This window comes from Rhinatrema bivittatum, chromosome 8 (genome assembly GCF_901001135.1).
Source record: "Rhinatrema bivittatum chromosome 8, aRhiBiv1.1, whole genome shotgun sequence".
NCBI classification, from domain to species: domain Eukaryota; kingdom Metazoa; phylum Chordata; class Amphibia; order Gymnophiona; family Rhinatrematidae; genus Rhinatrema; species Rhinatrema bivittatum.
In genome coordinates, this window is record NC_042622.1 from 187,055,121 (window position 1) to 187,080,971 (window position 25,851).

The 25,851-nt window shown below is 46.1% G+C and overlaps 1 protein-coding gene across 1 annotated transcript in view; it reads left to right on the forward strand.

Moving 5' to 3' along the window:
* The first annotated feature begins 2,803 nt into the window (after positions 1–2,803).
* Positions 2,804–25,851, forward strand: part of EIF4H (eukaryotic translation initiation factor 4H) — an 85,858-nt gene continuing 62,810 nt past the window's right edge. The window contains exon 1 of the mRNA XM_029612107.1: positions 2,804–2,962. Coding sequence (XP_029467967.1) covers positions 2,901–2,962 — 62 coding nt within the window. The 5' untranslated portion in view covers positions 2,804–2,900. The remainder of the gene's footprint in view (positions 2,963–25,851) is intronic.

Here is a 25,851-nt window from a genome sequence, read left to right on the forward strand (position 1 = left end):
GACTGCATTCAAGGGGCACTCCTCTGGCAAATGACAGCAGAAACCAGAGGGAGGAGGGCAATACTTACTAGACCTGACATGGGGAAAGTGTCTCTAATATCTGCATACATTCTCATCTGAGCTCAACTGATCATCAGACGGTGTGTGATTAATTAGAAGAGCAAAGGCAATGGGAGTTCACACAAAGGTCAGGATCCTAGATTTCAAGAGTACCAGCTTTGTTGAAATGGAGGAGTACCTCAGGGTAAAAATACCTCTGTGAGGCAGAACAGTGGGCTACAAATCTTTATGAGGGGAAAGCAAATAAAAGTAGAAGGAAAAAGAGACGAGTATGGTTCTTCAGGCGAGCTGGCTGGAAAGCTAATGGCAAATGGATGTAACATTCAAAAGGTATCTGAGAAAGGGGAATGGAGAGGAAAAGATGAGAAAAGCAGGGAAGGTAGGACGGCAAAGATGGAAGCAGAAGAAATAGCTAAGGATGTAAATCAAAATGGCAAAAAAACCAAACATTTTTAGGAATATTAGTGAAAGAAGCAGAGAGATGGGATTGTAAAGGAGGAATGCGGTGGAGAGTGAAAAGGAGAAAGCAAATACACTGAAAAAAAAAATCCTATCAGCAAGGAAAGGATTGGAGAGGGACTGCAGAAAACTGGCAGGAGCACATAGGGCAGAGCAGGAGATGTCCCTCCATTTACAGAAGAAAGGGTTAGCATGGAACTGGCAAAACCGAAAGCGGGCAAGGCAGTGGGGTCAGATGGGATACATCCTAGGATATTAAGGGAGCTAAAGAGGTCCTAGTGGCTCTGCTGACAATCCTATTCAAGCAAGAGGGAAGCGGCTCCATAGTACAAGAGAAGGGCAAATATGGCATAAAACTGGTACTAGGAAGGAGGGTGGAACTACAGTCCGGTTAATCTGACCTCGGTGGTGAATAAATTGATGGAGACATTGCTAAAAGTTAGGATAGTGCAGTTTCTAGAACCTAGATGGTTGCGAGATCCAAGACAGCATGTGTTCTCTAGACAAATATTCTCTCCAACAAATGTAATCAATTTCTTTGACCAGGTGGCCAAAGATCCAGATCATAGGCATGCACTGGATGTGGTTTACTTGGACTTCAGCAAAGGTTTTGGTATGGCCCTGTAAAGGAGACTAAAAAATAAACTGGGCAACCTAGGGATGGGTTCCATAGCCTGTATTAGAAACTGGTTAAGTGGGGCAACAGTGGGTGATGGTAAATGAGGAGAGAAGGGTGATTAGAGGAGTGCCTCAAGCATCTGTTCTGTTCTATGTGAGTGATATAGCAGAGAGGTTAGAAGGAAACATTTCCCATTCTGCAACATGAGTGGACACCCCTGATGGAGCAGGCAGCATGTGGTGAGACCTAAGAAAGCTTGAGGATAGGGCAAGTGCTTGGCGGTTAAGATTAAATGCAAAAAAAGTGCAGAATCACACATCTGGAATGCAGAAATTCAAGAGAGTAGTACACGGTGGCGGGGTGGGGTGAGAAACAGATGTGCACCAATCAGGACAGAGACTGATCATGTCTGATGATTTCAAGTTGTGAAGCAATGTGATAAGATGGTGGCTGGAACCAGAGGGATACTGAGGTGCAGAGGCATAATCAGTAGAAGAAAAGGTGATAATGCCTAGACAGGTGCAAGACCTCATCTAGAACATTTTATCTACCACCAAATGTTATTGATAGGGTGGGGACCGTCCAAAGATGAAAGTCCTACAGCAAAAGCCATACAAGAGTAAGAAAGACCTAAATAAGTATACCCTAGAGGAGAGACAGGGGAGCTTCACAAGGGAGGTGATGGAGTCAAAAAATGGTATCGAACTTCAAGAAAATCTGAGGATAAGAACAGATGATCCCTAGTTGTGAAGAAGTGAAAGGAAAGCCAGAGATCAACTGAGGTCTAGGGCATTGTCCCAGGAATGAAATTGGGCAGAATGGATGGGCCTAATGGTCCTGGTATGCCATCATATTATGTTTTATTCTCTCTCTCTCTCTCAAAGACCTAGAATATTTAGAGTTTGCACTTCTAGATCATCTATATTTTGTAATATTTTGGATGAAAGTTATGTCAATATTGAAAGGCAGCTAGTATGACATTTACTATTTAGAAGATTCTAAATGTTGCAAGCATTTCTAAGGATTATTGGGGTAAGATGTATTAAAGTGTTTGTAATGTCTGCCTCGGTATAATATTATAATTAAGGTTTGGTTCATATTTCTCTGCCTCTAACAATTACACATTTAGAGCTGGTTTAAACTTCGAAATATCAAAAATGGTGCATATAAAAGTCAGGCTGATCTGGAATTTAACAAATGACAGCCAGAGTTAAGGTAACTTTGATACCAGGAGCCAAGGGAAAAACGTAGGAACTTATATCCCATAAGTAAATTTTAGCTTAGAGGAAAACAAATCTCTTGGAAATGCAAATCAGATGGCCTTGCTTTGTTAATAACCAGATACAATATAAATATTTGTCAGAGACTGACATGTTGTTATTTTTCAAAAATTGTATTGTTTTATTGTTTTCTTAGTGGGTTTCCTTATGTTGGGGTGAGGGGGAGGAAGACGATATCTAATCCCAGAAAGAAAGAAAGATTCCAGCTGTGCAATGGAAAATGGAAAGGAAGCAGGCATGGCTGCTCCAGCGTGGTGCAGGCCGGCCGGAGCCTTGCCCCGCACTGGCGGCCGCTTTGGCCAGGTGCGCGCGGCGAGGGGAGAAGGAGAGGCGCGAGGCTCCCCGGGAGCACGCGGGCACGGCGCGTGGCGCACGCCCGGCGGTGCGCGCTGCGATCAGGCACGGCGCCGGGCAGCCCCGCCTGGGGTATATCGCGGGTCCTGCCGGCAGTCGCCCTGGTTTGTCTGAGAGAAGAAACTGCAATGGCGGACTACGACACCTACGATGACCGGGCCTACAGCAGCTTTGGCGGCGGCAGCAGGGGGTGAGTCCGGGGAAGAGGAGCGGACGAGGAGGGGCTGGGGAGGGTGCCCCGGAGCGCAGAGCCGGGGGTGGTGGTGGCTGAGTGAAGGGGGGGGAGGAGGAGGCCCGGTGGTTAAGGTGGTGGGGGATTCGGGGAGGTTTCGCGGGAGGCGCTCCTTATGGCTCCGGTGAGGGGAGACCAAAGCGAATGCTCCAACCCACCCACCACCTTTCCACGTGCACGGTGCCGGGAGGAAGCTTTGGTCACCGCCGCTGCCCGGGAATCCCGGTGCCAGAGCTCCTATCTCTTGGGGGGGAGGGGACTAGCGGAAGCGCGCCTTGGGCGAGTAGACAAATCCGCCCGTTCCCTTAAGGTCGGTCGTCTCGTCAGCACGTGGGGGGAGTGCAGTCGCCTTGCCCGAGACTCCTACAGCTTTGGGGGAGAGTATGGGATGGATGCGTAGGGCATGGCCGGGCGGTTTGGGAGGGCACGTTCGGCCCTGGGGGCTGTCAGCGGGAGATGCCAGAGATGCTTTATTATTATTTTTCTATTCGGATGCTCCATATCAGCTTCATGTTGTGCAGGTGGTGCTTGCCCGCTTGCTGCATTCTCTGCCCTTGTGCCTGTACCGCAGAACTGTAGTTTACCGGACTGATGCTCGTCTCCGGGATAGAAGCGGGCCATTTTTTTTTTTGGCAAGTTAGGATGGCTTTTATTGGAACAATATAATTATCCATAAACGGTGCTGAGCATAAGCTTTCAATATGGGATTTATGTGAGTTTAAATATCGTTTTGAGGTGTTTCTTATATTACTGTAATAAATGCTATCCATCTCGCACCAGGCACTTTAGACTACACAAATCTTCCTGGTAGCAGACGGATGGTACATAGCAATAGAACTGGTGATCAGAAAGCTGTTGCTAGGTTAACTGAAGGTGAGCTTAAGATTTTAGTTTGCCTTTGAGAGTTGTCAACATTGGTGTTCCTCCTGATGTCAGATGGTTTATTCTATAGATGAGGGGCAAATACAGAGAGCCCAAACTGAGAGGGATATTGATTAAAGGGAGAGGTCCATAATTAGCTCTATCCGGTGAACAAGATAAACATTCCCAGCTAACTTGGCCAACCTCCACTGCTGAATATACCCGGCTATCTAATAGGTAGTTGATCAATTTTATCTGGCTAACTTTAAACCTGTTCAGTAGTAGGTCTAACTGTCCGGTTAACTTTGCTAGTTAGGTCTGAATATTGGCACATATCTGGCTAAGTTAGCTGCATAAGTAGCTTTGCTCCAGAATGCTGCTGTTCCGGCTATTTAGCCAGATAAATAGTTATCTGGCTAAGTGGCAGATGCTGAGTGGAGCCAAATATTGAAACAGCCCCACTTTGCTAGATAAGCCCTGACTTATCTGACTTAAGTGGTGCTGAATAGGGACCTTACAGAGATAGGTGGGCCCATGCCCGGAGCCCACCAGTAAGTGGGCACTGTGCATTGCAATCCCACATGGCCCAGAGCTCCAGGGTGATGTTGCACAGAGGTACCTCCCCTACCCCTGGGTCATGTTGCCCATGGTGCCTCCAGGTTGGGCGGCGTGATGATGATCTGGTATGGTGATGGAGAGGGTGGGGGAGATGAGCTGGGGGTGCAGGGTGATGATGTGAGGGTGCCATCATAAGGGCTGTGTCGAGGATTGGCCACCCTTTTCAAATGAGCCAGCATTTAGTGTTGCATCTTACTGGCTGCATGATAAAATCCCTAAAGCGCTGGAGAAGCATAACATATGTGGTGGTACAGTGAGAAGAGACTCTGATTCAGCATCTAGAGACTGTGGGTTCAAATTCAAGGAGTGCATGAATTTTGAGCCAGTGCCACAGGAGCGTACAGCATCCCAGGCCGGATCTGGTGGAGGCCACGTGAATTGTGGAAGGACGGAATATGTGTTGCCCAAGACTCCCCCCCCACCCCCTCAGCTGTGAAGAGAGTCTGGCAGCATTCAGTCTAATGGCCTAGCTGCAGTATTTAATAATAAAGAAATGCAGAGGGGGGGCTTCTTAAAAAAAAAAAAAAGCCATTAAGTAACCTGTCCTCCGGGGAGATGCATAAACCAAGCAGGACATATCACAACCTGTCCTCCAGAGAGAGGCTTTGTCGATCGGGTAGACAATTACCATGGCAGGAGAGGGGAAAACTTAGTCGCCACGTGTAAGAGAAAAGCCGAGCCGATAGGTGAGTCTTATTTGGGGGGGGGGGGAGGGAAGAAAAAAATACAAGGGGGCAGCGCACATGTGAGCCACACTGAGGAGACACCGGGTAGTACCAAATACAAGTCTCATCTTCGATAAAGCACCTTCCTCCATAATCTTGCCCACCATGGCACTGTGGCTGAACAGTTACCCCAGGCAAAGAGATGCTTTGTGGATTATACAGGGCTTTCAGGATGGATTTCTTATTCCCTTCAGGGGGCAGGTTAATGAGATGAGTGCGGCCAGCACACTATCTGCAGTGAAGCACTCGGGTATAGTACAATGGAAACTGGACTCAGAGTTGGCATTGGGGCGCATGGCGGGCCCATTTTCTCTTCTGCCTTTTCAGAGAATGTTCCTTTAACCATTGGCTGTGGTTCCAAAGAAGGAGCCTGGCAAGTTACGGCTTATACAGAACCTTTCCTACTTTTGTGGCTCGTCAGTCAATGACCACCTATTTCTGAAGGAATGTACAGTATAATATGCATCCTTCAATTCTGCTATAGACCTATTGTGGAAGTTTGCTAGGATTGCTCTAATGGCCAAGTCGGACATATAATCGGCATTCAGACTGCTTCCTGTGCACCCGGACAGCTTCCCATTGTTAGGATTTCAGTTTCGGGACCAATGTTACTTTGACAAGTGCATGACGATTGGGGTATTCAGTGTCATGCGCTTACTTTGACCTCTTCAGCTCCTTACACTAGGTGACAGCAGAACAAGCAGAGACGAGCAACATCATTTGCTATCTTGATTTATTTATCCGAATATGTCCTGTTTATGTGCCTACTCATTGTAAGAATTCCAGTCTATCGCCAAGGAGTTTGTCATCCCTCTTGCACACAAGAAGACTGAAGATCCATCAATGAGCATCTGTTTCCTTGGCATCATTTTGGATTCAGTGAACATGGAGTCTCATCTGCCAGAGGACAAAGTTGTGGCGCTGAGAGCATTGCTGCATCAGGGTTCAAAGGCAAGAAAGCGGACTCTTCATGCTGTGCTAGCCGTCCTGGGTACATTGAACTTTGCTTGCCGAGTGATCTCCTTGGGGCATGTTTTCCTGAGGAGACTTACAGCTGCTACAGAGGGCGTTAGTTGGCCCCACCACTTCATCAGAGTATCGAGAGAGATCTGCCGACATCACGGTTTGGCTATCATTTCTTGACTATTTCAATGGCGTGTCCATGTGGCAGGAACCCCCACTCTCCAATCAGGATCTTGACATACATTCAGATGCTTCAGGAGGATGGGGATTTGGGATATTCTGTCAGAGCATGGTGCACCACGCCCTGGCCATGTGCCTGATTTGAGTCAGGATTAACTTGGAATATCACTTTCATTGAATTCTTCTCTGTATTGGTAGTCTTGGTACTCTGGAGTGATAAGTTGTGGAACAAGCACATAATACTTTGGTGTGATAACCAAGCTGTGGTTCAAGTTTTAAATAGACAGCCAGCAAAATTCAGAGGGAGGTGGTTTTAGTGAGCCTGCGCATTAACACCATAGTCAGGGTGCGCCATGTGCTAGGTGGGATGTGCTTTACAAGCAGGTGCCCTCTGCGACAGAACAGGAGCCCCAGTCCCTGACTGCCTATGAATGATTGGTCTCCAATAACCAGGATCCTACTGCAAGGATTATTGGCACCAGCCACCTGGGCAGCCTATTGCAGAAGTTACGAACACATGAGAGGATTCTTGAGTCAGCATGGTTAGGTTTCCGGGCTAGTGCCAGGAGGCTTGCTTGTCTGTTTTTGCAGCATAGGACATAGGTGTGTCTAGAGGCTCTGTGGTCAAACATCTAGTGGAGCTTGTTTTCTTCACAAAAGTGTGCAGTTGGGGAAATCCTACCAAATCCTTCCTACTCAAAGATGTTGGCTACTTGGCAAAAAAGAATGGACTGGCAAATGACACACAGCTGCCGATCATGCATGACATGTTGGTGAACTTATGATTTCTTCTGCCATCCATGTGTGCATCAGACTTCAAAACCAGACTGTTTTGTGTGGCATTCTTTGTCCTCCTTTGGTGCCTTTTATTTATTTATTTATTTGTTTGTTTTTCTATACCGACATTCTATTCAAAATTTCACATCTGTTTACACATAACATAATTGTCACCAAGTAAACTACGAAGACAGAATACAGTCAGTTAAACATACTAAATAACATTTGTTTAACAATGCTTTTTGCAGGAGGCTTTAGAAAATCTATTTTGAGGATTGAGGTGTTGGCTGCAGCTAAATAATGGTGGGGGGCTTGAGGCAAGGACTTACCCTACTTCGAGCAGATTTGGGCATTTCAAACGTGGTGCAGGGGTGGATCACAGTATGGACAACACCAGGCTGGCGCCTTACAGCTAATGGCAAGGCATCAGTTCGCTTCGAGGTGCAGCCTCCTTGCTTGGGGATAAGGCAGGTGGGGGCCAATAAATTGCTGCCTTGTTCAGTATATGGTGAGCAGCAGAAGGGTAGCCCGCTTGGTTATTTATAGGTTGGCTCAGGTATGGGTTGTTTTGAAGTTATCTACTATATAATAAAGCTGCTGTCTTTACATTCCACTTAATGCTCATGTCTTAATTGTGTATTTGCAGATGACTGCTATTTAATGTTCATGCTACATTATATGTATGGGTGGGAGGACGCAGTCGGAATGGCAATATTGTCCCCGCTGCTAGAGTTAAAAGATGAAGAGGTAGATAGCAGATTAAACAGAACAAGAGAAAAACCCTGGATACATTCAGGCCAATACTATAAAATGCGCTCAGCTTCTACAGCGATTAAACATCTTAGGTCTTCATTGGATCTCTCTGATCCTTGGTGCTTACTACACCCCACCATTAAGGACTATATGTTTTATTCTTTCCCTCACTCATCACACTCCAGGATTGACTATTTGTTAACCTCTTATCATCTAATACCTCGGATTATCTCGGCATCTATTGCTCCTATTTTGATTTCTGATCATGCAATGGTTCTCATTTCATGTACACTGCAGAATCCAGTCTCTATTGATCGGATATGGTGATTCAACTCCTCTTTGCTCTCAGAAACAATCTTTGTCGACATGCTTGGCACAAAAATCATGGAATATTTTCAGCTCAATGCTGATCCGGAACTCTGACTCCACATTGTGAGCGGCGTTTAAAGCCACAATTCGAGGAGACATTATCAGCTATTCGTCATATTTGCGGAAAAAACAAAGAAGCTCCTTGGAAACTCTTCAGTGAGAAGTAGCTACACTCGAATCTGTTCATAATCAAACCTCCACCAAAGCTTCCTTAGACGCTGTATTAAAGGCAAAGTATCTTTACAATCAAAAGCTAACTGCTTCGGTGCGATTACACATGTCTCATTCACACTCTCTATATTACGCTGAAAATAATAAATGTGGACATTTATTGGCATCTTTTCTGAAAAAAAGAACTGATAAAAAGAGAATTGTAAAAGTTCTCTCTCCATCCAATCAGTCCCTGACCACTGATGCGAATATCCTGCAAGCTTTTCGGGACTTCTATAACACCTTATATCAATCTGAAATAACTTTAACTGATGCGGCTGTACAAAAATTCTTCTCTACCATCTCTCACCCCTCACTAACACCGGAACAAATGGCACATTTAGATGAGTCTATAACATCTATGGAAATCACTAAGGCCATCGCTACACTAACTACGGGCAAGGCACCAGGATCAGATGGATTTACTACAGACTTTTATCGAGCTTTTCAGAAAGAGCTAATCCCGCATGTACATGCCTATTTCTCGGCAGCTCCTTTACAGCCAAATCTTTTTTCTTCTTTTTTGGAGGCGTGTGTGGTGGTACTTCCAAAGCCAGGCAGAGATGAGTCTCATATTGGTAACTACAGACCAATTTCTCTTCTGAACACGGATTATAAGATTTTCACTAAAATATTGGCCACTAGGTTGTCTTTAATCATGCCTTCTTTAATTCATCCTGATCAATCTGGATTTATGAAAAACCACTTAATTGCTAATAACACCCGCCTCTTTCTACATATTCAAAATGCCACCTTATCACTCTTCTCTTCTGCGGTAGCGGTAGCTCTGGATGCAGAAAAGGCCTTCGACCGTGTCGAATGGCCTTTTCTTTTCTCCAACTTAGCAGATTTGGTTTTGGCCCTACATTTATTTCCTGGATACAGTTATTATACCACTCCCCTACAGCCTTTCTTTATATAAACAACCAAAGATCGCCATCCTTTTCATTGTATAGAGGAACCCGTCAGGGTTGCCCTCTTTCCCCTCTAATATTTAACCTGGCTTTGGTACCACTACTTATTGCAATCAGACAGGATCCACGTATTGAAGGGGTGACAATTGGTTCTAATATGTTTAAACTGTCAGCATATGCAGATGATGTTTTGTTATTCCTTCTAAATCTGGACGTATCCCTTCTTCATTCTATATCTGGCTACAAAATAAATTGGAATAAAACTGAGCTTCTTCCCCTAAACTATTTGGGTTCCCTGGTGGATCTCTCTCTGTCCCCGGTTCAAAAGGTTCTCCATGGCCTCAAATACTTAGGGATCAAATTTTTCTCTGACGCACAAGTTACTCTTAGTAATGCAGCGTCCCAAATACTGCTTACCGTACGTGAACTAGCGATTCGAAGGTCTCCTTAACACCTAACCTGGTGGGGCAGACTGGAAACAAACAAAATGGTCATTGCACCTAAGATCACATATATTCTCTCCATGTTGCCCATAATTTTTGCTCTAGATTTTTACAAACATATCGATCGATTGCTTTCCAAATTCCTATGGCGCAATAAGGTTTCTCGAATTGCTTTGCCTAAATTGAAGGCGTCAAAGATTGATGGGGGGGTTAAGTTTACTGATTTCTATGCTTACCATCAAGCTTTTATACTACAACAGGCTTATCACCACTTTGCTACTGAGAGAACACCCTGGGAACAACCCAGATGGCTATGCATAGAAAGTAGCCTTCTTGCTCCATACCCAACATCTTGATTTCCTGGTATGAAATTACTTCATCAACATGCGTCCAATTCCATACTACGATCCCTGCACAATGCATATGTAAACTTAAATTCCTTCTGTCCTGAGGGTGAGTGCATCTGGAATAATTCTAACATGGTGCCTTTATGGCACAACCCGTTGTTGAAATCCGGGAGTCATCCTCTTAATTGGCATATTTGGCAAGCTAAGGGCATTTGGTGTTTTTCCTCAGTAACTGAAAGTTCTAAGTTGTTGTCCTTTCCCGCACTCCAAAGGAAGTTTGGCTTACCAGACAACCAATTTTATTCTTGGCTACAATTGAGGAGCATTCTTTATTCCAATTTGTTGCTAGCTCACTGGAAGAATAAGTGTCCCTTTCTTCTCAGCTTTTACCAAGAGTACGGAACAAAAGGGCACTTAGCCTCTAGATTAGATAAAATCATAATCGAGTTTTCCAAATCTCCCAAACAGAATCGTTTAGATTCTGCTTGGACTACGGACATTAATGCTCTCATAAATAATCAAATATGGAAGCATTTATGGTCTATATCCACAAGCATTTCATTATCCTCCAGTTGGACTCAATCCTCTTTTTTTTTTTTTTTTATTATGCATTGAGCTGCATGGACGCCATGGAAATTACACCAAACGGGTCTTCTCATATCACACAGTTGTTGGACCTGACTTACTCCCAATGCAACATTGCAGCATATGATATTCTCATGCTCATTTGTCCACAATTTTTGGCTGCAAATTTGGCAAACCATATCATCCATTTTCTCCTTTACCCAACCTCTCACTTATGCTATGTTTTTTTTCAAAGGTGCGAATCCTTCCCTGGATCTCTCCTTACCCCAGCAGAAGTTGCTTGACTTCCTATTCACAGTAGCATTACATAACATCATGTGTAACTGGAAACATAATGACCTGTTCTCGCATCATCTCTGGTGGAACTCTGTTTGCCTATATAGTAAATATGAAAAAACTATGGCTATTAAATGTAATAAGCTGGCTACATGGGCTCAAGTTTACCAAGTAAACTGACACTATGCTCTTCTTCTTTGACACCTAGATCTCTCTCGCTGTCTTTCTATATTTCTCCATCTCTCCATTATCATCTTTTCTTCTCTTCCTTTCCTCTCCTCTTATTTTCCCTCTCTCTAATTTATCTATGTAGGGCTTTGGAATGCCTAGCTTCACTTTTATGTTATGTACATGCTTTTTGACTTTTGTATAGCCATTATGATTGCATGTTTGCGAATTGCATGGTTGTTGTATACTTTCTAAATCCAATGTGAAGTATCTTTTATAAGTTGCTTATATTAATAATAAAAAATTAAAACTAAAAAAAAATGCGCTCAGCTGAGCGATTGTTTAACACACGATTGGATGTGCATTTTCAATGTATCCACTACCTCTTATACTGTAAGCGGTTTAGTGTGTCAAACACGCATCCAACCCCTGCCAAAACTAATAGCACTCATCACATGCAAATGCATGTTCATGAGGCTATTAGTTATGAACCTGGGATACTGAAAAATGTGTGGCTAAGCCTCGCACGTTTTATGTTCAGAAATTAATTTCTGAGCAGCCCAAAAAAGTGTACAGAAAAGCAGAAAATACTGCTTTTCCTAGCGTGTAGCCGGATGGACTCAGGACCAATGGGTTATGTGCTCCCCTGCTAGCAGATAGAGACAGTCAGGTTTTAAAAGCTGACGTCATCCTAGATATATTTCTGCAGTGACCTCAGCCATACAGTATCTCTCTGTCTCCTAGCAGATGTGGATTGTGTTTTTCCCTATCCGGAATACAGTGCTCCTTAGAAGAAAAAGTTTGCCTTTAAATTTCTACCTTAAGTTGGAGAAAGATCAAGCCCTGCTCTCCTGCGGTGATACCTAAGGGTCCCCCCCCGAGTTGAGAATTCCTGAGGTGAGGTGTGCCTTGGTCCGGTAGCTGGTTCCCAGCGTGGACTTTGTTGCTGAAGCAGCTGAAAGGCAGTGGGTGCAGGAAGCCGAGCGTGGCGGTGACTGCCTAAACCCTCTCCCCCCCCCCCCCCCCCTCCCACACAGCCAGAGATCGTCTCTGTACTCATCCAGTAAGCACTGAGCCCAGGTTTAAGTAGAGAAGAACTCTTACCAGGGACATGGAAGGGCTTCGGTAAGTCTTTCCCTTGGTTTCCTTTTTCAGCGCGCCAAACCAGTGTCATTCCCGATCCCGTTAGGGCGAAGGAAGGGGGTTTCAGAGTGGGTTGAGTGGCCCCCCAATGGGCTAGGCCCTGCTTCAGGCTCGGTGAGCTCTTCGTGTGGCGGCCGCAGCAGCGCCATCTTGTGCGTTGCGTGTTGTGGCGCCAGTTTCCCCTCTTGTCTGTTGGTATGCGCAATGCAGGCCAGCCCTTGCGCACCTGACGTGCGCATAAGTGCGCGCGTAACCACCGCATAACTGCACATGCAACCGGCTGCTCAGATTTTCGCGTGCCAAGGCAGGTCTGTGGGCGCTTGAGGCATTATGCAGTTGAACGCATGAGCCACAGAGTATAATAGCCCTAGCAGCAAAGAAGCTCAAGCGACACTCCCTCTGTGCTGCCTGCCATATTAGGGCTGTGCAGTCTGACCTGGAATCCTTCCTGTGTCAACATTGTGAGGAATCCCAGGGTGGGCTGGACTCTCAGAACTTTTCCAAGTCCAGCCACTCCCAGTCGGAGGACGGGTCAGCCATGACCTTATCTGGCAGCACCCCGGATCTGAGCAATCCCAGGGTGGCATCCTCCCCTGGAGAAAGCAGTTCAGCAGCACCTACCCCAGTTCCTCCTGGGCTAAATATGGAACTGGCAGCCTTCTCTTTGTTGGAATTCTTTCAGGACCTACAAGCCTTTGTTCAGGCGCATTCGGCTACTGCCACTGCCCAGGCTGAGCACGAGGTGTGAAGGACTCGCCTTATCAGCATGCCTTGGGACATGCCTCACCTCACCAAGGATGTCCCTGACAGGGACCCAGACACCATGGACAAAGAGGATGCAGATTCATTGGAGGATGGGGAAATCCCTCCAGGCCTGGAGCCATACCGGACCATGCTTCAATTTTTCCACAGAGATAAATTACCGGCCCTGGTCTCCTAAACCCTGAAGACTCTGGGAATTCCTAGCATGAACTCTGTCGGAACCAAAAAAGAATCCCATCCTGATGTGTCTACGGAAAGCCTCTTGCCATTTCCTGATTCTGGAAGCCATCCAGGAGTTGATTGACCTGGATTGGGATGCCCTGGAAGCCAGTTTTAAAGGCGGTCGGGCCATGGAGGCCTTATACCTCTGGGCTCGGCGGCCAAACAACGCCTGCATTTCTAGAAAATGGATGCCCTGGTCTGTGCCGTCTCGAAGTGAACAACTATCCCAGTAGAGGGAGGAGTGGCCTTGAAGGATGCTCCTGATAGACGTTGGAGTCCATCCTTTAAACAAGCCTTCGACGCGACAGCAATGTCACTGCAGATTACTTCCTGTTGAACCCTGGTTGCTCGTTCTTGTCTGCTTCTCTCTCGAGAGAGGCAGGTAGCTCATGGGCTCATACCGGAGAGATGATCGAGCTCGCCGCAGCCTTCCTAGCGGATGCAAGCTCAAACCTAGTACACACCTCGGCCAGAGGAGTAGCCTCAGTGGCAGTGGTCAGAAGACAGCTATGGTTGCGAAATTGGTCAGCGGACGCGACCTCTAATGCAAACCTCACAAAAATGCCCTTTAAGGGATCCCTCCTTTTTGGTAACGAATTGGAAAAGCTAGCCAGCAAGTGGGGTGAATCTCCAGTGCCTCGGCTACCGGAAGATGATAAAAAGAGGTTGCAGCGCCCCTCCCCCTTAGAGGTCGGGCCAGGTGCTCCCAGCGCTTCCAACCCTACAGAAACTCATCATTTCAGACATCTTGGCCCTCAAAGATCTCCATCCTTTTGGAACCGACAACCAAAAAGAGGATCTGGTTCTGGCTCAGGTTTGACCCGAACTTCCCAATGAAGTTTGTCCAACCCATCCATGGGACAAGGAGATACGGGGCCAACTATCCCTCTTCTTCCAGCAGTGGGTCGAGATCACATCGGACATATGGGTACTGGACATCATACAAGAAGGATACGCTCTGGAATTTTGCAGCATCCCTCGGAACATGTTCATGATGTCACCTTGCCACTCTCAGCACAAAAAACTGGCAGTGGAATCCATGTTGATAAGGCTTCTCTGTCTGAGGGCTATAACCCCATTATCTGCACCCCAAGTAAATACGGGGAGTTATTCCATCTATTTCATCGTACCCAAGGAGAAGGGTTCATTCCGACCCATCCTGAATCTCAAGAGCGTCAATTGTCATCTGCGAATAATTCATTTCCGCATGGAAACTCTTCGCTCCGTCATAATGGCCGAACAACCGGAGGAATTCTTAACCTCCCTGGACCTCTCAGAGGCCTACCTTCATATTCCAATCCGTCAAGACCACCAGCATTTCCTAAGCTTTGCAGTACTGGACATCCATTACCAGTTCTGAGTGTTGCCCTTCAGCCTGGCAACCACCCCCAGAACATTCTCCAAAATTATGATGGTCATGGAAGCGGCACTGAGGAAAGAAGGGATCCTGGTGCACCCTTACTTAGATGACTGGCTACCATAGCTCGCTGGATCAAGGACGTGATAACGGGAGCTTATGTGGAGGCAGGGAAGCCTTTACCCCTTCAGGTCAAAGCTCATTCCACTAGGGCCTGGGCCATATTCTGGGCGGAAGCTAAGCTACTGTCTCCCATTGACAACTGTCAAGCAGCAACGTGGTCCTCCTTGCACATCTCCATGTTCTATTGCGTGGACGTCCAGGCTTGAGAGGACGCGCAGCCTTTGTGAGGGCGGTGCTAACCGGACCACGGGCAACGTACCATCTCATTCGGGTGTAGCTTTTGTACATCCCATTGGTCCTGAGTCCATCTGGCTACACGCTAGGAAATGGAGGATTTACTTACCAGATAATTTTGTTTTCCTTAGTGTAGACAGATGGACTCAGCATCCCGCCCATGGCTGCCCATGAACGGTGCCAAAGAATCACCCATGAGGTGAATCTCGATTCCATGTGGTTACAGATAAGCCATTGCCCTATCCCTAGTTCAGGGCATCTATAGTATTGCTGGGATTCAGGGCTTAGTTTTGGTTGAGTACAGTGGCAGTCTCCAGTTTTTTAATCAGGTTATTAAGTTGTATCCAAATTCTAATCCAGTTCTTTAATATGTCCACAGTGGCTTTTTGAAGAGAATATTGAATGGCTGAGGTCACTGTAGGAGTGTTATCTAGGGTGATATCAGCTTTGAAACCTGACTCCGTGTCCATCTGCTAGCAGGGGAGCACATAACCCATTGGTCCTGAGTCCATCTGTCTACACTAAGGAAAACTAATTTATCAGGTAAGTAATTTCTCCATTTCTGTACAACCTCAGATTTAATATCCTAGCAATATTGTCAGAGGAGCCCAAAATGTTTAAAAAACATTTTAAAATAATAAAAAAAAAAAAAAAAGTGCCGGCTAGTCAAGTTAGGAAAAAGGATGCTCAATTTTACTAGCATCTGTTTTCCTAACCCATGGCTGTCAGCGGATTTGGAAAACCTTATATAAGGCTCGTAAAATTGAGCCTTGGTTTCCTGAACCCACTGACACCCCACCTCTTCTGAGTTTCCACTAATAAGGAGGTGCTAGGGACGCACAGTTGTCCCTAATGCTTCCTTTTTAGCACAGTCTCTCATTTAAATACAGGATCATGCACCCAGGAAAGGTGGCTGGGCATGCGTTGGGCGAGCGAGAGCTTACTACTGAATGCCTGTTTCCCAGCACTCTTATTGTATGTCTTGATTGTGTGTAAATTCAAAGATTTGGAAGTGACAATGAAATCTAATCCATAGAATCGGAGTATTTACACTCGCAGCTTTATGGGAAAGCCCTTTCATTTTAAGTTCAAGGTACTGGTGTGCAGCCTTGGTTGAAGGTGGTTATGGATCTGTAGACCGTTTGGTGTTACTTGGAATGCCTATATTTAAAAAGGAAGTGAAGTCAATAATGCCCATAAATCAGGCAGTTGTCTCTGTAGCACATAACTTGAGGAACCCAGATCAGGCAACTCAGTAGGCTTGCATGCAAACAGTAGCCTGTATTTCAGGGCTGAGAGAGAAATACAAATTGGAAGAGGAATGAGATTTATATATTTATTTATTTATTTAAGGCTTTTATATACCGACTTTCTTGATACAAATCAAATCAACTCGGTTTACATCGAACTAAGCATAACTATAACCAACCAATTAACAAGTGCCAATTTAGAGGAGCATAAAGTTACAATATAACAAGGATGCCTTAACTGGGAGAAGGAAAAAAAAGAGGGGGAGAATGAAGATAAATTACTATATACAATAGAATATGGGAGGGAGGCAAGGAGCCGACCTCATGATGACTAGTGAACATGATTAGCGTTTGTTTATTTACATAAGCGATATGATAGTTCTAAATCAGGCTGTTGGGCTAGTGGTGGGGAAGGCTCTGCAGAATAGCCATGTCTTTAGTTTCTTTTTGAAAGTTAGTAAACAAGTTTCCTGCCTGAGGTCCAGAGGCATGGCGTTCCAGATGGAGGGCCCTGTGATAGAAAAAGTCCTGTCTCTGATATTTGAATGGTGTACAATTTTGATTGGTGGAACATGTAAGGATCCCTTGTAGGCATCTCTTAAGGGTCTGGTCGTCGAGTGCAGTTTGAGAGGGTGTGAAAGATCTAATGGGGTCTGATGGTGAATATTTTTGTGGATAATTGTCAGTGATTTATGAAGGATCCTGAAGTTTACTGGGAGCCAGTGAAGATCTTTTAGAATGGGGGAGATATGCGCTCTCCGATTAGTATTTGTTAAAATTCTCGCCGCTGCATTTTGGAGCAACTGGAGCGGTTTTATAGTAGAAGCCGGTAGACCTTGCAAGATGGAATTGCAGTAGTCTATTTTGGAGAAAAGAATGGCTTGAAGGACAGATCTGAAATCGTGGTGGAATAGGAGCGGTTTGAGTTTTTTGAGTACTTGTAGCTTGTAGAAGCACTCCCTTGTGGTATGTTTTATAGATTGCTTTAAGTTCAGGTGACTATCTATTATGACTCCAAGATCTCGGGCGTGGGATATTTGTATGTTAGGATGCAGTTGGTTATGAAAGGGACTGCCTTCTGGGGTGATTAGCAATAGTTCAGTCTTGGAAGTGTTGAGTACCAGGTTAATGCTTGAAAGGTGATGGTTGATCGTTTGTAAATGAGAGTTCCATCGTTTGAGTGTTGAGTCCAGTGACTTGGATATGGGGATTAAAATTTGTACATCGTCTGCATATATATAGAACTTAAGTTTTAGATTTGAGAGAACATGGCAGAGAGGGAGTATGTAGATGTTAAACAGGGTGGGCGATAAGGAGGAGCCCTGGGGAACTCCAAATGGGGCGTTAGTGTGTGAGGATTCCTTGTTGTTGATTTTAACCTTATAGCCTCTGTTGCTAAGGAAGGTGTCGAACCATCTAAGGGCTGATCCTGCAATACCTATATCTGATAGCCGGTTTAGTAGGGTATTGTGATTTACAGTATCGAAAGCTGCAGAGATGTCAAGAAGGACTAGGAGGAATGATTGTCCTTTGTCAAAACCGATGTAAATTTGATCAAGGAGTGAGATGAGGAGGGTTTCGGTATTGTGTTCTTTTCAGAAACTGTATTGTGATGGGTGTAGAATATTATGGTACTCCAGGTAATCTGAAAGCTGCTTATTTACAATTTTCTCCATGATCTTGGCTACAAACGAAAGATTTGAAATGGGGCGGTAGTTGTTGAGGTCGTCCGGATCCAGGTTCGGTTTTTTGAGTATGGGTTTAAGGCTGGCCGATTTGAGAGCATCTGGGAATATTCCATGTGAGAGGGAACAGTTGATAATATCAGCTAGATATTTGGAGATGTATTCTGGTATGAGAATCAGAAATTTGGAGGGGATTTGGTCCAGAGGGTGGGTCGAAGGTTTCATTCTTTTTATCAGATTTTCCACCTATAGTGTGGGTAGGATCAAAGGATTCCAAGCTTATGTCTGTGTTTGGTCGGTGGAGGGTATCCAGAGACAGTGAGTTTGGGCTGGTAGGTAATTTAGCTAGGGTGTTTGAGATTTTGTTCTGAAAGAATAAGGCCAGATCATTGGCTTTCGATTGGGCTGTATCCTCTGGAATAGTAAGGGGGGCAGTTTTGGTGAGTTCCGATACGTATGAGAAGAGAGCCTTCACGTCGAATATCATATCATATGGATACAGTGGGCATAGAAATCTCTTTTTGTTCGAAGCGTTGTCGTTCTGTAATGGTGGAGGGCGGCTTTGTAAATGGTTAGAGAATGGGGGTTAGGGTTCTTCCTCCATTCTTTTTCTTTCCGTCTTAGGGTTTGCTTCAGGGTACGGAGCTCCTTAGAGAACCATGGCTGTTTATTTTTTCGAGAAGGATCAATAGTTTTTTTAGATAGGGGGCTTAAGTTATTGGCTATCCTTTCAGTAATAGTTTGCCAAGAGGTAATAGCAGAATTGGGGTTAGATGGATCCAGATTAGGAAGTTCTTTGATTAGAGAGTTGCCAAGGTCTTCTGAAGGACATGGTTTCCTGTAGTACAAGGTGGTTGCCTGAAGGGGAGCAGAAGATCCTGTCAATGACTTGATGGTGGAGGTGATCATGAAATGGTCTGACCATGGAACCGGGAGGCATAGAGGGGGTGAAAGAGGAATGAGGTTGGAATTTGTGAAGATAAGGTCAAGGGTATGACCTGCTTTATGTGTGGGTTGGTTGATGTGTTGTTTAAAGCCCATGTCTGAAAGGGCTGATAGGAAGGCTTCACAGTTAGAAGATCGAGGATTGGCATCAGTGTGAAGATTAAAATCTCCAAGGATTATGGCTGGAGAATCTAGTTTTACATATTTGGCTATGGTTTCCACCATAGGAGAGGCGTCTTGTTCTAAAAGTCCGGGGGGGAGCGTAAGTGAGGAGGATTTGGAGCGACTTAGATTTGAAAAACCCTATCTCCAGTTTGGGAATTATATTGATAGATTGAAGAGTGAGGTTAAGAGATTTTTTGGCAGCTATGAGGAGACCTCCCCCTTTTTTCTTTTTTCTGGGTAAGGAGAAGATGATATATATCTGTGTAGGAAGTTGATTTATTAAGACTGTGTCTGATGGCTTCAGCCAGGTCTCCGTGATGGCACAGATGTCTGGTTTAGCATCGATCAGATAGTCGTGAAGAATGTGAGTCTTTTTGGTAATTGACTGGGCATTGAGAAGTGTTAAGGTGAAGAGGGCCAGCCCCAGTAATTGCGTAAAGGGAGAGATCATCACTGGAGTTAGATTTCTGCGAGTTATGGGTTGATATCGTAACAAAGGCTTCGTCTTGAAGCAGAAGAGATGTGGGAGAGACCCTAGAAAAAAAACATTTCAGCAATGAAAACAGTTATGTATCTCTTATCTCCTAATTACAGTTGGCTTTTGCATTTGTCTTAGTTCAATTTTTTTTATTCTGTCACACCTATATATATATTCTAGATATTACTTTTTAATGTGGTTTTTTTTTTTTTTTTATTTGACTTCACCCTTCATTTTTTGGGACTTGGGTTCATCTCTGTAACTGCCTAGGAAATGACTTTATTTGCAGTGTAGTTTGATATTACACAAGTGCACTATGCAATTAGATGCTGGGGAGAGACAGTTGTTGCTAACTGAGATGAGCCAAAGTCAAAGATTGCTTTTGCTCCTGGACAGAGATGGATGTACCCAGCAGCTGAGGAGCAGGATTTCCAATATGGTTTATAGCCAAACCAACTCCCAGCCAAGCAAGACTCTTAACCTGGCTGCATATTGAAAGGACTTGCCCTTTGTTTGAGCAATTTTATGACTGTGTGTTTTGTATTAAATAGCTAGTCTGAAAGGCAAGCAAAAAACAGAAGTTCCCTGTATGTACCTGGATCAGTCCAGACTCCTGGGTTTTGCCTCCCCTCCAGCAGATGGAAACAGAGAAGTTTTGACTGACTCTGCCCTATACCCTGAGGTACCAATAAAGCAGGAGGGTAGGCTATCTAACAAAGCCGTTTGGGCAAATATGCAGATTAGACGCCAAGGATAGTTCAAATTTGAGCTTTTATTTGAATGGAGACAAATATATGTTTGTGCCCGACTCAGGCCGAATTTCGCCCCGCCTGGGGCTGCCTCAGGGGCTGTTTCTGAATGAACAATGTGTATACCAGATTATTCTCAAATTGAATGCATCAAAAAATCTGGTAGTCAGATGGTTTCAATTTTTTCGTATTCTAATGCGGTCTCCACTCAAATTAATCTAGTCCCACGAATACCGGTATAAAAAAACCTGTTAAATAAATTTTGGTCTGCCTTTCACACGGCGGTGTGAACCGCAGAGGGGGAAGGGAATTCCCCTCCTCTTATCCCTGCAGCAGGCAGCCTCCGGGGGGGGGGCCCCCCCCCGATGAAGGATCTAACACTCGCGGCAGAGGAGAGCCTCTGGGTGGGGGGGCTTCAGATTCCTCCTCCTTTTCCTCAGACTTTATTATGCTGCTTCATAAAGCCTTTAAAGCCAGGAAGTCAGCTAAAAGGCAGTTGGGAAGGAACTCAGCTCAGCATTTGGCCAAATTAGGGGTCCAGGTTCCTAAGAGGCCCAGGCTTCTGGAGGGGGATGGGGTCCCAAAGGTTAAGCATCCTCTCTGGACCGCCTCGTTCCGCCCGGTGCCGAACTCCTCCTCTGAGGTTTTGGAGCCGGAGGAGCAAGATCCGAGGGGGAAGCCTTCTCCGGGGGCAGGCCCTGAGGGCGACCAGGATCATTTTTCCATGTAGTGGATGGGAATGACCCTAAGGTGGTCCGCCTCTTCCGAAGGGACAAGCTAGGCCCACTTATTCCCATGGTGCTGGAGGAATTGGGCATTGACGTCCCTCCGGAGGACTCACGGATGGGGACCATTGATCCTGTCATGGTGGGTCTTCATGGTCTGACCAGGTATTTCCCTTTTCATCTTTCAGTCACTGACTTATTGTTTCGGGAGTGGGACACTCCTGATTTGGGTCTGAAAGCCAGTAAAGCAATGGATAAGCTGTACCCCTTGCCAGAAGAAGCCCTGGACCTCCTCAGAGTACCTAAGGGGGATGCGGCGGTGTCAGCAATCACCAAGAAGAACACTATCCCGGTAACAGGCGCAACTGCCCTCAAGGCTCTCCAGGATTGTAAGCTCAAGGTCCAGCTCAAGAAAATTTGAGGTGTCTGCGCTGGGAGTGCATGCTGCCATGTTCTGCAGTTTCTCCTTGAGGGCAGGTCTTCACTGGGTACAGCAATTGCTGAGTAGCACATCCCTTTCGGAGGAGGAGGTTGTTCAAGCTGGGCGGCTATAAGCTGCGGTGGCCTACAGTGCGGATGCTCTCTATGAACTGCTACAAACCTCCGCCCCGTCTATGGTTTCAGCTGTCTCTGCCCGCAGGCTACTCTGGTTGAGGAACTGGTCTGCAGATGTCTCCTCCAAAGCTCAGTTGGGCTCGCTGCCTTTCTAGAGCAAGCTACTCTTCGGGAAGGACTTAGAAGACATGATTCAATCCTTTGGGTCCATTGGCTACCGGAGGATAGACCCAAGCTGAGAGGTTCCCTTTCTTCTCGGTCACATTTCCGGGGAAATCTGAGATTTCGGTCGTCGGGGCCCTCATCTAGGCAGAACTCCGGCAGACAACAGCCCTGGTCCCAGTCCTTTCGATGGCATTGCTTTGGTAGATCCAGGGCCCCCCAGTCTGCAGGAGGAGTTAAGTCCTCCCAATGAAGAAAAGCCGGTTCATTCCTCTGTTCTGGTTGTGGGAGGCAGGCTGTCTGTTTTACGAGGAGTGGACCAAATTGACTTCTGACCAGTGGGTCCTCAGCGAATTAAGACAAGGCTATGCTTTAGATTGTGCTCAGCGCCTTCGAGACCGCTTTCTCATTTCCCCATGCTCGTACAAAGAGAAGCTTTGGGCAGTGCAGGACACTTTACAGCGCCTACTCGAACTCTGAGCCATTGTACCAGTTCCTCCTGCGGAACGGCGAAAGGGCCGCTATTCAATTTATTTCGTGGTGCCCAAGAAGGAGGGCACGTTCCGGCCCATTCTCGATTTAAAGAGGGTCAACAGGTGTCTTCGAGTTCCCTGGTTTCGCATGGAGACTCTGTGGTCAGGCATTGCTTCAGTACACAAGGGAGAATTCCTAGTGTCACTGGATCTGACAGAAGCATACTTGCACATCGGAATCCGGGCCGACCATCAGAAATTCCTGATGTTTTCATCCTGGGAGATCATTTTCAGTTCTGCACTCTGCCTTTCGGGCTCGCCACGGCACCCAGGACCTTTACCAAAGTCATGATTGTGGTGGCAGCAGAACTTTGGAAGGAAGGCTTGTTAGTCCATCCATATCTGGACAATTGGCTGATTTAAGTGAAGTCTGAGTCTTTGTCACTCTGCGGTGCACCGGATTCTTCAACTGTTGAGGTCACTGGGTTGAGTGGTCAATTTAGCCAAGAGCCACCTGGTTCCCTCCCAGTCCTTGGAGTTCCTGGGAGCCCTGTTTGACATGTGTCTAGGCAAGGTTTTCCTTACCGAGGAGCGGATCGTCAAGCTACAAGGGCAAGTTCGGGACTTGCTAGCCCAGAGGCTCCCCAGGGTGTGGGACTACTTGTGGGTCCTCGGCTCGATGGCTTCCACCTTGGAGCTTGTCCCATGGGCCTTTGCTCATATGAGACCTCTTCAGTCAGCATTGCTTTCCCGTTGGAACCCGGTGTCTGATCAATTTCATCTTCCACTTCCTCTTACAGACTCTGCACATTCCAGTATCGATTGGTGGCTCCTCTCAGACAATTTGTGCTGTGGTGTTGGACGGTGGTCACGCCAGTCTCTCTGGCTGGGGAGTGGTTTGTCAGGGGAGGTCGTGCAGGGCCAATGGTCAGCACAGGAATCCCTGTGGTCAATCAATCATTTGGAAACCAGGGCAATGCGATTAGCACTACAGGTTCTTCTTCCGCTACTGCAGGGGATGTCTGTCAGGGTTCTGTCGGACGATGCGACAGCAGTGGCTTATATCAATTGCCAAGGAGGAACCAAGAGTCGGCCAGTGACGATCGAGGCTCAACAGTTGATAACCTGGGTGGAACAGCACCTAGTCAGCATTTCAGCCTCTCACAACACCAGGGTCGACAACATTCAAGCCGATTTTCTCAGTCGTCACCAACTCAATCCCGGGGAGTGGGAGCTGTCTGAAGAAGCATTCCATCTCATTTGCGACAAGTGGTCCAGACAGAACATGGATTTGATGGCAACATTTCAAAATGCCAAGGCCCCTCGATTCTTCAGTCTGCACCAGGAGCAGAAGGGGGTGGATGCCCTGGTTCTCACCTGGCCAAAGAACGTCCTGCTGTATGTGTTCCCACTTTGGTCGGCAGGGTGCTGCGGCGCATCAAAGCTCATCCGGCAGAGGTGAGCCTGGTAGTTCCAGAGTGGCCGAAACGTCCATGGTTTGCGGATCTCATCAACCTAACTGTGGAAGGACCCCTGAGGTTTCAAGGGCTACTGAATCTTCTGCGTCAGGGGCCCATTTGTTTGGAAGAGGCAGATCACGTTTGTCTCGTGGCATGGCTTTTGAGAGGCAATGACGGAAGGGCAAGGGTTATTCAGACGCGGTTGTGGCTACCCTTTTGTGTTCAAGGAAAACCTCTACCTCCCTGGCCTATGTCAGGGTGTGGGGGATTTTTGAGTCTTGGTGCATAGAGCACAAGGTGGAGCCTACTCTGGCTCTGGTGCCTGATATCTTATCCTCCTTTCAGGCCGGCCTGGCTAAAGGCTTATCATGTAGTGTTCTACGAGTGCAGGTAGCAGCCCTCTGTTTCCTTGGTAAGATAAGAGGTGTAACCTTAGCTGGGCATCCGGACATGGCGCACTTTCTCCGAGAGGCAAAACACTTGCGTCCTCCGGTCAGGAATCCTTGTCCTTCATGGAGCCTAAATTTGGTTCTCAAAGCTCTTTGTGCAGTGCCCTTTGAGCCTCTGAAGAGGGTGACGCTAAAAGATTTTACATTAAAGGTGTTTTTTCTTGAGCTATTTCCTTAGCTCACCAGGTGTCAGAGCTTTAGGCTTTATCCTGCAGGGAGCCCTTTTTAAGAATTACAGATGCCAGGAGTCTCTTTGTGGACAGTTCCTTCCTTTCTCCCAAAGGTGGGGTATCCTCCTTTCATTTGAATCAGTCAATGGAGCTCCCATCCTTTCCAGACTTGGACCGATCCAATCCCCAGTCTAGAGATTTGAGGAAACTGGATGTGCGCCGGATTCTGCTGCGTTATTTGGAAATTACGAATAGCTTCCGCATGTCAGACCATCTGTTTGTGCTGTGGAGTGGCTCCAAAAGAGGGCTTAAGGCGTCTAGGGCTACAATCGCTCGCTTGTTGAAAGAGGCTATTGGTTCAGAGTACCTGCTTCATGGCTGGCTGCTTCCGGTCTGTCTTCGGGCGCATTCTACCTGTTCGCAGGCAGCTTCGTGGGCGGAGTGTCAGCAAGTTTCGCCGCAAGAGATTTGTAGGGTGGCTACTTGGAAGTCTTTGCACACCTTTGCTAGGCACTACTGGTTGGATGTCCAGGCCCCAGGCTTTATGGGGTTTGGGGAAGGTGTACTTTGAGCTGGATTCTCAAGGTCCCACCCCATGTAGGAGAACTCTGGTACATCCCAGGAGCCTGGAATGATCCGGGTACTTACAGGAAAGGAAAATTGGTTCTTAACCTGCTAATTTTCATTTCCTGTGGTACTACAAATCAGTCCAGAGTCCCAGTCTTTTCAGCGTTCAGTTAACGGAGAGTCTGCTCTATCAGTATTTCTTTATTTTTGGCTGCAGATTAGTTCTCAGTTATAACAGGTTCTGCTCCCATTTAGAGTTTGTGAGCAAGATGTTTTTGGGCGTTGCAGGGTTTCTCCTCCCCTGTCCCTGAGCGGGTAAAGTTGGTATTGGTTCATGTAAAATAAGAAGCCTTTGTCTTCTTAGAACCCCAGTTGCACGGTAAACCGATGTGATATTTCAGATCGAACACCGGTATATAAAAACAAATAAATAAAAAAATAAAATGTAGATTTTAAACGTTCTGCTTTGATAGTGTAATACTGACGGACTGTAGGTGGCACCTCAGGGTATAGGACAGAGTCAGTCAAAACGTCTCTGTCTCCGTCTGGAAGAGAGGCAAAACCCAGGAGTCTGGACTGATCCGTGGTACTACAGGAATGAAAATTAGCAGGTAAGAACCAATTTTCCTTTAGTGAGCTTGTATTTCCCAGCCCTCTCCCACCCATTCCTAGCGCATCCTTAAATGTATAGGCAGGTGACACTTTCACACACACAAATTTAATTAATTAATCAGCCTTTTAACTTAAATTTAGGAATTTCTCACAATTTAACAATAGTTTAATCATTTCCTTGTAGGTCACTACCAGATCTATAGTGAATACACTAGTACGTTTAAAGGACCCTAATTGTACGCAGTTCTACTCACATAGCCAACCTAAAACTAGGACCTAAACAAATTTAAGGTGATGGCAGCAGTCCAGCAGCAGGGGGGGTGTCTCCCTAGTCTTTTGCATAGAGTGTCACATGTATGATTTTTTTACCCA